Source organism: Clarias gariepinus, chromosome 14 (assembly GCF_024256425.1).
Source record: "Clarias gariepinus isolate MV-2021 ecotype Netherlands chromosome 14, CGAR_prim_01v2, whole genome shotgun sequence".
NCBI classification, from domain to species: domain Eukaryota; kingdom Metazoa; phylum Chordata; class Actinopteri; order Siluriformes; family Clariidae; genus Clarias; species Clarias gariepinus.
In genome coordinates this window covers 3909485-3925268 of record NC_071113.1, presented here as the reverse complement: position 1 = coordinate 3925268, position 15784 = coordinate 3909485, and the positions used below count along the sequence as shown (strand labels likewise).

Sequence of the window (15784 nt, the reverse complement as noted above, 5' to 3'; positions counted from 1 at the left end):
GAATATTTGCTATACGACAGACATATAATTATTAAATTACTATTAACATTAGCTAAGAAGCAGATATTTATTTTGTTTAAATAAATTAGAAATAAAATAAAAAATGCTGTATTTGATTGGTCAAGATATAATTTTGACAGATTTGATCAATTTCCATAATAATATAATTTTTGTTAAAGGAATGTAAATATATATCTAATTTGTGTGTCGAAAAAGCCTTTTAAACACTAAATAAAGTTTGAAATGTTTTCTACACATTACATTTGCTTGCTTTGTTTTTATTAATCGCGGTCGTTGCCGGGAAACAGCATACGTGTTCTCGTGCTGGAATTTCCATTGGCTGGCGCTGATTGGCTGTTTCATGGCGTACTCGCATTACCCGGATCCGGAAGTACGGCTGTAACGCCAGAAATAGGCCGAAAAAGGCCCTAGTTACATTCCCTACCTGTACTCGGGAAATCCAGCCCCTTTTGCGTGATTGGTCAGAACAGTCACGTCCTCTGCGCTCGGATTGGTTCTCACTGTCTACTCATTAAGTTTAATTGTGAAACTGTCCAATCGTAAAGTAGGAGGCGGGGTTTGTGCGAATACGGGTGGGGAAAAACACCGGGGGAAAAAAAAACTGTTATGTTTTGACAAGGGAGCAAGTGAAAGAAAAGTGCGACATTTTGCGCTGGAAATATTTACAAAGACAACGCGTTCAACACCTCGTGAAGTGAAAACAAGCGCTTGGGTAAGTTTGTGTCCTGCTGTGTCTTTTCCTAAATTGTGTTTTGGAAGCTTGTTAGCTAATGTTAGCCGTGCTAGCTTCTAGCCTGTGCGCTAGCGCTCCGTCTGAACTTTGCCAGCATTTATAAACCTGAAGTAAATATTTATAAAGGAAACCATAAAGGTTTGCTTGAGTCAGGGAAGCTAGCATTGATATACTGTGTGCTGTAATTAGTTTAATAGGTGAGTTTTATGGCGGAAGTGACGTCACTTGGTGGTCAGCTCGGTGTGTGGTGACGTCAGTGTGTGAGAGGGTCAGGGCTGGGCTGATTTACCGCTCGGGCGGTTTTTCCACTGTCACGTGACTGCAGAGCGTCTCAGACAGAAGTCTCCTTGTCGTTGCAGACCGGACGCTGCGTCCCCGTCTCTAAGTGTCCCGACCCGGAGCCACATCGTCAGCACGCCGTCGTCATGGCGGGTCGACCCAACGGGCCGGCCGCGGGGAACAAGATCTGCCAGTTTAAGCTGGTTCTGCTGGGCGAGTCGGCCGTAGGGAAGTCCAGTCTCGTCCTGCGCTTCGTCAAGGGCCAGTTCCACGAGTACCAGGAGAGCACCATCGGAGGTTCTCACGCTCTTCACGATCGTCACCTCATCACTAAGACCAGACGGTTAATAATCTAATCCTAACTCTTCCTTTTTTGTGTGTCTAGCGGCGTTCCTCACGCAGACGGTGTGCCTGGACGACACGACGGTCAAGTTTGAGATTTGGGACACAGCCGGGCAGGAGCGCTACCACAGCCTCGCACCTATGTACTACAGAGGAGCGCAGGCAGCCATCATCGTCTACGACATCACTAACACAGTAAAAAGACACACACTTGTTCACTCCACACGGTCTCTTTTACTGCTTCACCCTCTCACACTGTGTGTATGTGTATGTGTGTGTGTGTGTGTGTAGGACACGTTTGCACGAGCGAAGAACTGGGTGAACGAGCTGCAGAAGCAGGCGAGTCCCAACATCGTCATCGCCCTCTCTGGCAACAAAGCTGACCTCGCTAACAAGAGAGCTGTTGATTTCCAGGTGTGTGTGTGTGTGTGTGTGTGTGTGTGTGTGTGTGTGTGTGTGTGTTTGTGTGTGTGTTTGATTAAGAAAGTGTCATTTTAACGGTCTGATGTGTGTACTGGAACAGGAAGCACAGACGTACGCTGATGATAACGGCCTGCTGTTCATGGAGACTTCGGCCAAAACTGCCATGAATGTCAATGAGATATTCATGGCCATCGGTGAGTCAGAACACACACACACACACACACACACACACACACAAATTTTTTTACTACATTATTACTGGCTGTACTTCAGTGTTTCCCCACACAAGGGTATAAATGGGCCCAAGTAGACTGATATGCCATACTGTGGGTCTCACACACACACACACACGCTCTGCACATAATCACAGTTTTACACACAGTTTTAATTACTTTTAAAATGTTTAAATTGTACCGTTCCTGGAATATGGGAGGGACATCGCAAAAAATGTAAAACTAAAATCTTTTTATTATTATTATTTGGTCACAGAAACAACCAAAAACTCCAATAAAACTTATGAAAGTATTCCATTTTTTTTTTGCCTATGCGACCCATTGTTTTAGAATTTTTTTTAACTAAGTTATGTTTATATAGTTGGTTAAAATCAATAAAAATTTATTTCATCATATTACCTAAGTTGTGCTGAAAAAAAGGATATGTCACCCTGTACTAAACAATCCAGAGCCAAAAATATTTTTAAACATAGAGTCAGCCAAATAAATGTATACACACTCCAAAAATTATAAAATAGTTTGATGTACATTTTTAATATATTATTAATAGTGTGATCATAATAGTCTTATATGTAATGTATAGCAATAAATGTAGAATTGAAATATTCATACAAGTTTTTATTTTTCTGAAGTGTGTATACATTTTTGGATTTGGTTAAAAGACTCTCGCTTTGTTTCCTGACATGTTGCTTTTCCCCTCTACAGCAAAGAAGCTGCCTAAGAACGAGCCTCAAGCAGGGGGAGGAGGAGGTGCCAGTGGGCGGGGCCGAACGGGTGTGGACCTTCAAGACTCCGCCCCCCAGGGCTCTACGGGCAAATGCTGCAACTGATTGACCGGTTCTGGTAGCACAGGGTCCAAATGGAGATGTGGAAGACGAGCAACGTGGCATCTATATAGTGATGAAGATGATGATGATGATTCTTAGAGATTATGTTTTTGATCTTTTTTTTCTACAGAAAAAAAAAAATCACATAAGCTAGCACTTCCTCTCTCTCTCTCTTTCTCAATTTCACTTCCTGTCTTTTATGAAAAATACTAACGTGATCGACTTAAGGCTCGTTTTTAAAAACATGATTAAACATCGGCGGGGTTGTTTTGGTGGCGGGGGGGTGCGCGCACCACTTTTTTCTCTTCCCCTAAGGTTTTTTTTTTCGTTGTGTGTGTGTGTGTGTGTGATCTTAAAGATGCTGTCACGGCGGGGAAACTCACACCATTTTGTACACGAGCAAGTATTGGTTTTACTGCGATGGTGGACATCATGGCATTAGTGTCAGGGTTGTGTGTGTGTGTGTGTGTGTGTGTGTGTATGTGTGTATGTGTGTATGTGTGTATGTGTGTATGTGTGTGTGTGTGTGTGTATGTATGTGTGTGTATGTGTGTGTGTGTGTGTGTGTATGTATGTGTGTGTGTGTGTGTGTATGTGTGAGAGTGTGAGGATTACCTCTGACACCTGAGGAAACATTTTTAACATCGTGGTTTTTTCAGTCTGTAAAGAGGGAAATAAAAAAAGGAGGGAAAGACCTGTGTGTAGTGTGCTTCCTTGGTTTAAGACACAACTGCTCGAGCAGCGTCTTATTGTTAACATGAAATTTGTATGTAAATATTAAAGGGTATGCACATTTGACAAGTTGTAAATATTTTGAAATAACGACTTTACAAATAAACAAAAATAAATATGTATTAACAAAATTGAGACAATAAATCAAAATGACATATTAAGTTAAAGTAACATAACATCACGAAGTATCTTGAAATTATGATATTAAAAACCCACAATAACGAGATATTCCGTATATGTATCAAAGTAATACACACACTACTCTCTGCTGCGCCTCGGAACGCATTTATCAGCGCATCCGTGTTTCTACGGGACACGATTAACGACGGACATGCGTCCTCAACGCTTATTGGCTGAGCTTGGCAAGCCGCGATTGCTGATTGGTCCTTCTCTTTAGCAGTGCAAAATAGAATTCGCAGGCTGTATCCCAAAATGTATAACTCTTTGACACGTAGTGCCCTAGTTAGAGTGTCCGTGGTGTTATTTCTCACCGTACGTAGTGCATGTACATAGGGAACACGGAGTGATTTGGGATGCAGCTTTTTGCTGCGGCGTTAAATGAGCACTTGTAGGAATTCTGATATAATCGCGTCCTGTTCTCGCTGGATTTATATAAGATTTTTGTATACGCTAATGTATACGATTATATAAATTATATTATACACTTTGGGCTCGTGCTGCTTCCGGTTTCTCATTGATGAGATTTGGTCCTGCTAGCAGATTTAGCTCGATTAGCGGCTAGCGCGCGCAGGTAAGTGACACACTCGCTTTTAACGGTTTGGAGAAACAATTAAAACGTATTTATTCTGATTTCACTCTGACTCTGAGATAAACATCCCAGTGAGATTCGCTTAAACGGTGTGAATAATGTGTATAAGTGCTAGCCGACCTGTTTAGCCTCTGTGTATCAGTGATGGGAATCAGCAGGGAGCAGCCGGTACGATATTATCACGATACCTCGATATTACGATCCTATAAATATCACGATTCGATATTACAAGATAGTGTTACAATTTTAAACCTTTTTAAAGATGTTTTCATAATTTATTAAGTGTAGGTCGTTTCTTATAACTTTAGTTTTCTCACTTAAAAACCAAGTGCAGCGTTCAAACAATACAAATTAACCTTATACAATACAAATACAATACAAATTTATTTATATAGCACATTTAAAAACAACCAGTGTTGACCAAAGTGTTTTACAAAAGCAAAAATAAAAAGACAATACACATACGACGGCATTTAAATAATAATTTAGTAAATAATAAAGAAGTAAAATTTAAGTTAAGGAATATTGAACGCCTTAGAGAAAAGGTAAGTTTTCAAAGCAGATTTAAAAACTGACAATGTCTGAGCGGATTTAATATAAATCGGAAGGCTATTCCATAGCCTAGGACCGATTACCGCAAAAGCGCGATCACGTTTATTTTTAGGTCTAGTTCTAGGAACATAGAGTAAATCAGAGTTACTTGATCTGAGTAATCTCGACTGTGTGGATGGATGTAGTAAGTCCGCTAAGTACCGTGGAGCCTGATTCCGTAAGGACTTAAAAACAAATAACAAAACTTTAAAATCAATTCTATATTTGACCGGTAACCAATGCAGTGAAATCAAAACCGGTGTAATATGTTCACACTTACGCTTCCCTTTAAGGAGTCGGGCTGCAGCATTTTGAACCAACTGCAATCGTGCGACACATATCTGGGGAGAACCAATATACAAGGAGTTACAATAATCTAGTCGTGACGTTACAATTTCAAAATTCTTAACAGACAAGAAAGGCTTAACCTTTGCTAAAAGACGAAGATGGTAAAAGCAAAACTTTACCACAGCACATAGCTGCTTGTCAAATTTAAGGCTATTATCAAGTAAAACCCCTAGATTCCGAACACAATTAGTACTGTATGGTAACAAAGTATCAAAATCAAGGTCATGAATGGTACTGTATGCTCATTTGAGCCAAACAAAATAATTTCAGTCTTGTTTTCAATAAGACATAAGAAATTACTAGCAAGCCAGAGTTTTAATTCGTCCAAGCAATCTAATATAGGCTTTAAGGCAAACCTGTTGTCACGCTTTAAAGGCAGATATATTTGTGTGTCGTCAGCATACAGATGATAAGAAACGCCATATCTAGATAAAATAGTACCCAAAGGGAGCATATAAAGGTTAAACAGTACCGGACCAAGAATAGAGCCCTGAGGGACACCAGGACTTAAAAGTATATCAGAAGAGAAATTGGAGTCAAGGCAGGCAGAGTAGCTCCATATACAACATTTTACTGAGCAGCGCGTATCTCTCTCTCATTCCCTAGTAGGATTATAAAGAAACGGCAAAGTTTTACCACCGCAAACGTCTCCACAGTCTCTAAACTCCACTCGACTAGTGATGGGTCGATCATGAACGATTTGTTCTTTTTAAACGAATCTTTAACGTGACTCAGATAAACGAGTCGTCTCGGAGAGTGATACGTTCATTTTCTATTGGATGCGCAAAGCATCGCAAAACCTCCGTACGTTATACGAGTCGTTCGTTCTTGGGACACGTGACTCCCATGAACACTATGCAGTGCAGTACACAGGAAACGGAATTAAACGATTCTCAGCAACGAGTCTTCAAGTCTCGAGTCGTTCGTTCCTTTGTCACGTGACTCCCATAGACGCTATGCGGTGCAATAGATTTAAAAGAACGAACGACTCCGACTTCAAGATATGATGGTGAGCTGCTCATTCTGTTTATTATAATATGTCCTTAGTTGCATTGGAATATTTTTATAACTGAAACAAAGGCCAAAATTTGTGTATGTAGACGTATTGGGGGTATTTTTATTAAAAACGCAATATTTTATTTTATTTCTGATTAAAAGAACGAAATAAACTAAATGACTCAAAAAAAGATTCGGTCATTTTGATGAACGAGATTCAAAGAACTGAGTCACTAAAATGATTTACACTTCCCATCACTACACTCGACACTCGAGCGTGCAGGTTTAGTGGCCGCGAGCACGCAGATTATAATGCACACGGTTTTTGACTAATTAGGGCTCGAAGTCTTGTGAGACGGGTTTAAGTGTGTGTAATAAGTGGGTTTGAGGCTAATTATCTCAGAGATTGGACCAAAAGGCAGATCAGAGGCTTTTAACCTGTGTGATTTGTGATAATGTAATGCCATAAAAGTGCGTTTCTGTTGCACCACTGGGAAGCTTCTGTGATCGGTACAGAATTGTTTATATCTGAGGCCGATCACCGGTCACGGCCAGCCGCACTGAGAACCAGAATATTCCGGTCACTGTTATAAATGAAAAATAGTTTTTTTTTAAATTAATTTCATTGTGGTAACATGAATCATTAAATAAAAAAAAAATCACAATACATAACTTAATAATTTTTTTTCCCATCTCCATTTCATAGACAAATTTATCTGCAGAAGGATGTACTTTTATAAGGACATGTGCATGTACAGTGCATACATTTGCATGTAAAGTGCATAATGTTCTTTAAAAAAAATATATGTTAGTGTGCACTTTACAGGACGCATTTAAAAATGTGGCTCTCTAATGGGTATAGAAAAGTTCCACTAGTTGGTATATACACTATGTATTATACACACTATGGAGTGTGCTATACAATCCATCTGTGAAACCTACTGCACTGTGTAGGGTATAAAATAATTAAGAGGGTATGAAATGTGAGAATGTGTATAAATCAAAATGATCAGATTGTCCCTTAGGAACAAGCCGAGGGTGACGGTGCTGAGGAAAAAACTCTCTGAGATGGCAATAAAAAGAAACCTTGGGAGGAATCAGACTCAACAGGGAACCCGTCCTCATTTGGGGGATAACAGATAGCAGGGATTGATCTGCAGTCATTCTGTGTGTTAGGAGGCTGGAAGGTTAGTATCGCAGGAGAGGTTGTTTTAGTTAATATAGAGTCAAGTTCGTTATTAGAGGCTCAGGTAGACTTGTACAATGGCAAGAAGAACTATGTGAACCCTTTAGGATTACGTGAAGTTTTGCATGAATTGGTCATAAAATGTGCTCTGATCTTCATCTGAGTCACAACATTAGAAAAACACAGTCTGCTTAAAATAATACTACACAAACATTATATGTTTTCATGTTTTTATTGGACATTAAATGTTAAAATTGACAGTGCAGGGTGAAAAAAGTATGTGAACCTTTGGATTTAATAACTGGTTGCCCCTCCTTTGGCAGCAATAACCTCAGCCAAACGTTTCCTGTCGTTGCAGATCAGACTTGCACAACGATCTGAAGTAATTTTGGACCACTCCTCTTCACAAAATTGTTTCAGTGTAGCAATATTCTTGGGCTGTCTGGTGTGAATCGCTCTCTTAAGGTCATGCTACAGCATTACAATCGGGTTGAGGTCAGGACTGGGCCACTCCAGAAGGCGGATTGTGTTTTGTTGAAGCCATTCTTTTGTTGAATTACTTGTATGCTTTGGGTCATTGTCCTGTTGCATCACCCATCCTCCACGTAGCTTCAGTTGGCGGACGGATGGTCTTAGGTTTTCCTGCAAAATTTCTTGATAAACTCTGGAATTCATTTTCTCCATCAATGACAACAATCCATTCAGGCCCTGAGGCAGCAAAGCAGCCCCAAACCAAATGCTTCCTTCGCCATGTTTTACAGTGGGGATGAGGTTTGGTTTTGATGTTGGTGTGCTGTGCCTTTTTTCTCCACACATAGTGTTGTGTGTTTTTTCCAAACAACTAAATTTTTGTTTCATCTGTCCACAGAATTTTTTGCCAGTAGTGCTGTGGAACATCCAGGTGCTATTTTGCAAACTTCCAACGTGCTGCAATATTTTTTTTTGGACAGCAATGGCTTTCTTCGTGGTGTCCTCCGTTGTACTCCATTTTTGTTTAATGTTTTCCTTATTGTAGATGTGTTAACAAAAATTTATCTGACACTCTAGGATTCTTCTTTCCCTCATTAAGCATTCTGCGCTGTGCTCTTGCAGTCATCTTTGCAGGATGACCATGCCTAGGGACAGTAGCAGCAGTGCTGAACTTTCCCCATTTGTAGACAGTCTGTCTTACCGTGGACACATGCACATCAAGGCTTTTGGAGATACTTTTGTAACCCTTTCCAGCATCATGCAAGTCAACAATTCTTGATCGTAGGTCTCCTGAGGGCTCTTTTCTGTGAGGCATGGTTCACATCAGGCAGTGCTTTTAAAAGGGCAGGACAGCTTTCAGCAACATCATTACTCTGATTGGACTCAAGGTTGGCTCACTTCTGACTCCAATTAGCTCTTGTAGTCATTAGGACAGGGGTTTACATACTTTTCCCACCCTGCACTGTGAATGTTTGCCATGTTATGTTCAATAAAAACAAAAAAAACATAATGTTTGTGTAGTATTATTTTAAGAAGACAGTGTTTTTCTATTGTTGTGACTTAGATGAAGATCAGAGCACATTTTATGACCAATTTCTTCAAAACTCCCATCATCCCAAAGGGTTCACATAGTTTTTCTTGCACTGTAGGAAATTCCAGTCTTGAACTATCGAGTGACTGTCGTCACAAGTCCTTCTAAAACAGCTGTCAGCATCAGCCGAGGCCAGGTGTCTTCGTGGTAAAGTGGAACCGTCCCCAGTCACCATACGAATCCCAAGCAGACATGCAAGGATATCTCCAAACAGAGCCAGGACGAGTCAGACAGGTCCAGAGGACAGAGGGGGGTCTGGATCACTGGCAGCTCAGGAGTGACTTTTATAACTCTGAGAGAGACAGGGATAGTTAAAGAGAGGGAGAGAGAGAGAGAGGAGAAGGAGAGATAACAGTAAGGTATGATCGCGGTCACATAATGTATAAGGTGAATGTATATTTAGTGCAGACTGCAAGCAGGGACTCCACTTAGGACTAACTATGACATCATAACTAAAAGAGAAAGCCAGAAGGAAACACAGACATGAGGAGGAACTGGACTGTGAAGCAACCAGTTACTTCACCATCAACAATAATGACTAATGCACCCTGACTAATGCACTCTTTGTCCGTTTGGGCAACATGTATAATTTAGTTTTTCCCTGAGGAGGTGCATGACGATGATGTATGGAATAGAAGTGTACAGAGTGCATCCAACTCTTTATTAGAGTGTTGAAGCTCCTCCTACACCATCTCTAGTGTTTCATATGTTTCCTAGTGCCTTTTGAGAATTGCTCTTTTCTGTCATACCCTATGACAGAAAAGACTCTATGTCCCAGTAGTATTCTGTCGTACTCTATGTCCCAGTAGTATTCTGTTTCCTGTATAGTGCAGTGTACATGTGAAGTGGACCGACTCCTCTCTACAAACTATAACAATCTTTGTATTTGGCCTCGTTTCAGAAGATGTCTTTTCACCCTGGACGCGGATGTCCACGAGGACGCCCTCCTCCTCAGAATTACCCCCCTGTCCCCCTGCGTTTGCCCCCTCCTCAGCCCGTCGCGCCCTCCGTGCCCCCTCCGTACCCCTATGACCCCTCAGCCCCCCACTGTTCCACTTTCAACCCTCAGTGCACCAACACCTACATGCCCAGCATGCCTCCTCGTCCTGAATTCCCTCCCTACCCTGTCCCAGCACCCTCCCAGGGTCCGCAGTGCCCCATGCGACCCCCTTTTCCACCCCCACCGGTCCATCAGGGCTTCCCAGAACCCCCTAATTTTCCCCCGCCCCCTTTGCCTGTCTCTACAGGTGGCCTCGCCCCTTCTCAGGGCTCGTATCCTTATGTCCCGCCTCCTCCTCCCCCTACGATGCCTCCCTCTGTACCCTTTCAGCCTCCTTATTCCATGAATTACCCCCCTCAGCCCCACTTACCACCTTTACCCCCTAATTTCTACCCCCCTTCTGAATCCGGTTCCTTCAAGCCTGTAGAGCATTTTCACCATTTTAAGAGCGACAAATCGCCCGAACGGCCACGGCGTCACAAAAGCTACGGGTATGGGGGATATAGTGGGCACGGAGAGCGGCGGGAACGAGGGCGGAGTCCAGACAGGCGACGACAGGAAGGAGGGCGGTACCGGGCAGAGAGCGAGAGAGGCCGGACTCCCCCAAGACACCGGAGCAGAGAGCGCAGCAGGTGGGCATGTCAATCTTTTTTTATATTTTTTAACCAGGGTACATTAATAATGTGTTAATTACCTGTTTATAACCTGCTATTTACATTCTACATCATTTAGTCTACGGAGCTATGTTATTCTAATACTATATATAATTTTTAGAAAGGTTGTAAACTTCAAGTTCAAGTAGACTTTTATTGTCATTTTAACCATACAGTTAGTACACAGTAAAACGAAACATTCCTTCATGACCTGGGTGATACAACACAAATTAAAAACCTAAATTAACAAAAACTAACTAGGTAACTAAGAAACCTAATTAGCCGACTAGCTAAGACAAGACAGGTTGACATTTTAAGTTAACAAAAAAAATATTCAAGTTTTTCGGATGTGACTAAAGCCACTAGCGATGCTAATGTTAGTGGCGCCAACGGCTGCAGACAGGAAGTCACTGCCAGCATCGAAAATGCGTTCATCATCTCCGAGCATGACGTGAGAAGAGCCTTCAGGAGAGTGAACACCAGGAAAGCAGCAGGACCAGACACCATCTCAGGTCAAGTCCTCAGAGCCTGTGCATACCAGTGAGCACCTGTGTTCAACCTCTGTTTATCTTAGTCGGTGAGATGCTTCAAACATGCTTTAAGGAGTCCATCATTGTTCCTGTTCCAAAGAAACCACATCCTGCTTCCCTCAATGACTATCGCCCTGTAGCCCTCACCTCAGTAGTGATGAAGTGCTTTGAACGGCTGGTCAGAGACTTCATCATTACTTCGCTACCTGACATACTGGATCCACTGCAGTTTGCATATATGCTTTACAGATGTATGGAGAAGGTCAGAGATGGCATCATCACTTACTCACCTGGACACTCGGAAGAGGAATTATGTTAAAATGTCAACTATAGCTTAGCATTTAATACCATAATTCCCTTCACACTTACCACCAAGCTGGAGCACCTGGAATTTAGCTTATCTCTGTGTCAGTGGATCTCCAACTTCCTAACTGGCAGACCACAGGCAGTGAGGATGGGCGGACATGTCTCAGCCTCCCTCACTCTCGGGACTGGAGCCCCGCAGGATTGTTTTCTGAGCCACCTGCTGTACTCATTGTACACCTATGACTGTGTAGCCGCTATGAACCCCACCACCATCAATAAGTTTGCTGACGATACCGTCGCGGTGGGCCTGATATTTGATAACAACGAGACGGCCTACCTGGAGGAGATTGGAAATCTGGAGAACTGGTGCCAGAGGAACAATTTCCTTCTGAACGTCAGCAAGACAAAGGAGCTGATAGTAGACTTTAGTACTGAGCAGGAGAGGAACTACCAGACCCCCGCCATCAACAGGAGCCCAGTGGAGCGAGTGGACAGCTTCCGATACCTCGGTGTTCACGTCACGCAGGACCTGTCATGGTTCTGTCACATCAACACCGTGGTGAAAAAGACCCGGCAGCGTCTCTACCACCTCAGGCGCTTGAGAGACTTTAGACTGCCCTCCAAGGTGCTCAGGAACTTTTACTCCTGCACCATAGAGAGCATCTTCACGGGAAACATTTTAACCTGGTTCGGGACCAGCACCATGCAGGACAGGCGAGCCCTACAGAGGGTGGTGAGATCAGCTGAGCGCATCAGCACCAAGCTTCCTGACCTTAAATTGATCTACAACAAGCGGTGCTGGACCAACAATGGACTGTTCTCTCTGTTGCGGTCAGGAAAGCGCTTCCGCTCCCTGAAGGCCAACACAGAGACTGAGGAGGAGTTTCTTCCCGCAGGCTATACAAGCTCTCAATCACAACAGCACCTAGGACTTAACACTCACACGCTCGCACATTTTGCACACCTCAGGACTGCAAACGTTTTACTAGGTCACACACATACGTCCACACATGGAACATTTGCACATTTTTGCACACTGAACTTGAACTGCAACATTGCACATTATCTTGCCAATAACTGCACACTGTTCGACACTGCACTACATTTACATTTCAAATATATTTAATTTTACTATATATATTTTTCTATTTTTATTATACAGCGGAACCTCGGATTGGGTGTAATGCGATTTGCGAGTGTTCTGCAAGACGACTTGAAAAACGGAGTCTGGGTTTACGAGTACAGAGTATCATGTTTTATGCATGCGCTTCTTGTTTTGAGCGTCACGTGATCACAACTGAGCTAATGTTTTTTTTTTCTCTTGCTCTGTGGAATTGTGAATAATCATCTACCCTGCTGGGTTATAGTGCGCGTCTGCTACTGGTATAATCAACATCCGTGCATGCGTGTACTGTTTACTTTAACACTGTGACCACGTGTTTGCGTGTAAAACAGATTTTATTTTGTGTTTGTAAGCACGCATGTACTGTTTCTTGTAACACAAGCTAAAAAAAGTCTCATTAGAGAGGTTAAAGATCCTTTTTTTCTCTCTCTGTCGTTGTGTGCGCACGCCCGTAATTTGACACCGTGCCCCTTCACACACACTTCCGCCTTTAATACCCTTTTAACATTTGATGTATTTATTTTTTTGGGCTGTGAAACGAATAATTTAAGTTTCCATTATTTCTAATGGGAAAATCTGCTTTGATTTATGAGTGTTTTGGAATACATATTTTAGCAACTCCAGGAACGACTTATGTTCGTCATCCAAGGTTCCACTGTATATTCTTAAATTTTTTTATATTTCTATTTTATGCTACTATTTTATATTTATTTCAACTTAGTTCGATTTTATTTGTGTAGTGCTTTTAACAACTGTCATTGTCGCAAAAGCAGCTTTACACAATCAAAAGAATTAAGTTTGTATCGAATGTGAATGTGTATGAATTAAAATGGTCAGATTGTCCCTGATGAACAAGCCGAGGGCGACAATGGCAAGGAAAAACTCCCTGAGATGGCAATTTGAAGAAACCTTGAGAGGAACTGGACTCAACAGGGAACCCATCCTCATTAGGGTGAAATGCAGAGCAGAAATTGATCTGCATTCATACTGTGTGTTAGGTGGCAGGCAGTTCAGCTATGTTAGTTGATGTTAATAAGGAGTCATGGTAGTTATTGGAGGCTCAGGTAGACTCGTAGGAAATTCCAGTCCATTTTCATGATCTTATTCCTTGTAATTTATGTACATTTTAGAAAGGTTTTTAATTCTCTTATTCGCACTAAAACTTTTTTTTTTAACCTTTTTTTTGTAATATTGAGGTAAACAGCAGTCGTATAAGCATTTCACCTTAAAATCAAATTCAAAATTCAAATTTTGTCACATACACAGTACGATATGCAGTGAAATGCTTACACAACCGCCAGTGACCTTAAAAAGAGAATTAGCTTATAATAGGAAATAAATATGAATAAAAGAAATACGGTAGAAAAAATTTATTTAACTAGGATAAAAATAGAAGTATACTGTACACAAAATAGAAATAAAAATAAAAATATACTGTACAATAGAGCATTAAATTATTATTTTTTATTTGGTGGAAGAAATATGGTGTGCAAATATGCATAAAAAGTGTCTTATTAAGGTAATTAAAAACGTCGAATTGTGAGTGCATTGTATACCAATAGAAACAAGGGTGTCTCTATCGTGCCTAATGTACTCAATGGTGATGAATTGACTTCATATCATACTTGTGTATGACTGTGTATGTGACAAATATAATTTTAATTTGAATTTTATTTAAAAGAGACAACAAAGTGTACGTGCAAATGAGCCAGCGTGACATGACATATTTCAATACTTTGTGGTAATGAGGTAGTGGGAGGAGAAACAATGAACAGTAAACAACCCTTATAATTAGCAGGAAAGATATAAATAGTTTGTGCAAATTTGCAAGTAATGAATACTGTTGGTGTGTACAAATTTGTTGGATGGTTGTTGATCTGTGTGTTTGAACACGTGTGTGTTTTTAGTCCTGTCTCAGTGTTTTGAGTTAGTTGAGTTTATCTGTGTTTGTGTATGTGTGTTTGTTTGTTTATCAGTCAGTCTCTTTTTATTAAGGAGACCAATGGCTTGTGGAAAAAAGCTGTTGCACAGTCTGGATGTGTGTGCCTGAATGCTTCGGGACCTTTTTCCAGATGGAGGGATGGTAAAGAGTGTGTGTGATGGGTGTGTCTGATCAGACACAATGCTGGTGGCTTTGCGGATGCAGTGTGTGGTGTAGATGTCTTCGATAGAGGGAAGAGAGACCCCAATGATCTTCTCTGTTGTCGCTACACAGTCATGAGTCAGCAGTGTGAACAGCAGGGGACTAAGCACACAGCCGTGATGGGCCCCTGTACTCAGTGGGGTGGTGCTGGCGGTGCAGTTCCCGATCCAAGCTGACTGAGCGCTTCTGGTCAGAAAGACTAGGATTTAGTTACAGAGGGAGATGTTCAGGCCCAACAGGCTCAGATTCCCGATCAGTTGTTAGGGGCCTTCTCGTCTTGTCTATGTGTGAGGGCCAGACGGAGTGTGGCGGAGATGGCGTCGTCTGTTGAACAGTTATGACGATAGGCAAAGGAAGGGAGTCCAGGAGTCCAGGAAGGGTGCAGCAGGTCTTGATGTGCCTCAAGTTTTTCTCGGTTCACCACATGGACAGGACATGGGACTCGGGGAAGTCAAGGGGAGGCGGCGTGTGTTTAATGGTAAACAGCAGCTGGTGCAACAGCGCAAGTGTTGTTCCTCTTACACGCTTCTGCACACCAAACCTGGAACTACTGTCCATCATGTGTTGTCCTTTTTATCTCCCTCGGGAGTTCACATGGGTCATAATCAGCGCTGTTTACATTCCACCACAAGTGGACACCGATACTGCCTTATGCGAGCTGCATGAGGCACTTACAAAACAACAAAGACAACACCGGGATGCTGAGCTCATTGTCATCGAACTTTTATCAGCATATCACCTGCCCCACCAGGGGCAAAAGGACACTGGACCAGTTTTACACGACAGTCAAGGACGGCTACAAGGCACAATCTCACCCTTCGTTTGGTAAATCCGACCATGCCGCCATCTTCCTCATGGCAAAATACAAACAAAGGCTGAAACAGGAAGTTCCGGTTCAGAGGAAGGTTGCGTGCTGTACGGACTAATCCGTGGCTGCGTTACAGGACGTCAGCGTGTTTACGGAAGCGGTTGTGGGATTCCTCGGGAA

The 15784-nt window shown here is 42.0% G+C and overlaps 2 protein-coding genes across 4 annotated transcripts in view; both read left to right on the top strand.

Annotated features, from left to right (window-relative positions):
* Positions 1-592: 592 nt before the first annotated feature.
* On the top strand, positions 593-3552 carry LOC128541202 (ras-related protein Rab-5C-like). 2 transcript variants are annotated; one of them, XM_053511498.1, is made up of 6 exons: positions 593-733; positions 1114-1330; positions 1419-1570; positions 1667-1789; positions 1899-1992; positions 2737-3552. In XM_053511498.1, exons 2-6 carry the CDS (start codon positions 1180-1182, stop codon positions 2859-2861), a joined length of 645 nt encoding a protein of 214 aa, XP_053367473.1. In that variant the 5' UTR covers positions 593-733; positions 1114-1179; the 3' UTR covers positions 2862-3552. The 2 variants fall into 2 exon arrangements, with proteins under 2 accessions (XP_053367473.1, XP_053367474.1); XM_053511499.1 differs by having other exon boundaries at positions 1080-1330.
* A 580-nt stretch (positions 3553-4132) lies between these two features.
* Positions 4133-15784, top strand: part of drosha (drosha ribonuclease III) — a 59626-nt gene continuing 47974 nt past the window's right edge. Inside the window, exons 1-2 of one of the 2 annotated variants that reach the window (XM_053511544.1) lie at positions 4133-4341; positions 9946-10673. In XM_053511544.1, coding sequence (XP_053367519.1) covers positions 9946-10673 — 728 coding nt within the window. In that variant the 5' untranslated portion in view covers positions 4133-4341. Of the gene's footprint in view, positions 4342-9942; positions 10674-15784 lie in introns of both variants that reach the window. The other variant, XM_053511543.1, reaches the window with a different exon arrangement.

What these genes read in the sequence shown, in the direction of transcription:
- LOC128541202 (XM_053511498.1), top strand. Translation starts at nt 1,180, where the DNA reads ATGGCGGGTCGACCCAACGGGCCGGCCGCGGGGAACAAGATCTGCCAG. An exon ending in CCAGGAGAGCACCATCGGAG is followed by an intron (nt 1,331 to 1,418) that starts GTTCTCACGCTC and finishes TTGTGTGTCTAG; the next exon opens with CGGCGTTCCTCACGCAGACG. An exon ending in AGAGAGCTGTTGATTTCCAG is followed by an intron (nt 1,790 to 1,898) that starts GTGTGTGTGTGT and finishes GTACTGGAACAG; the next exon opens with GAAGCACAGACGTACGCTGA.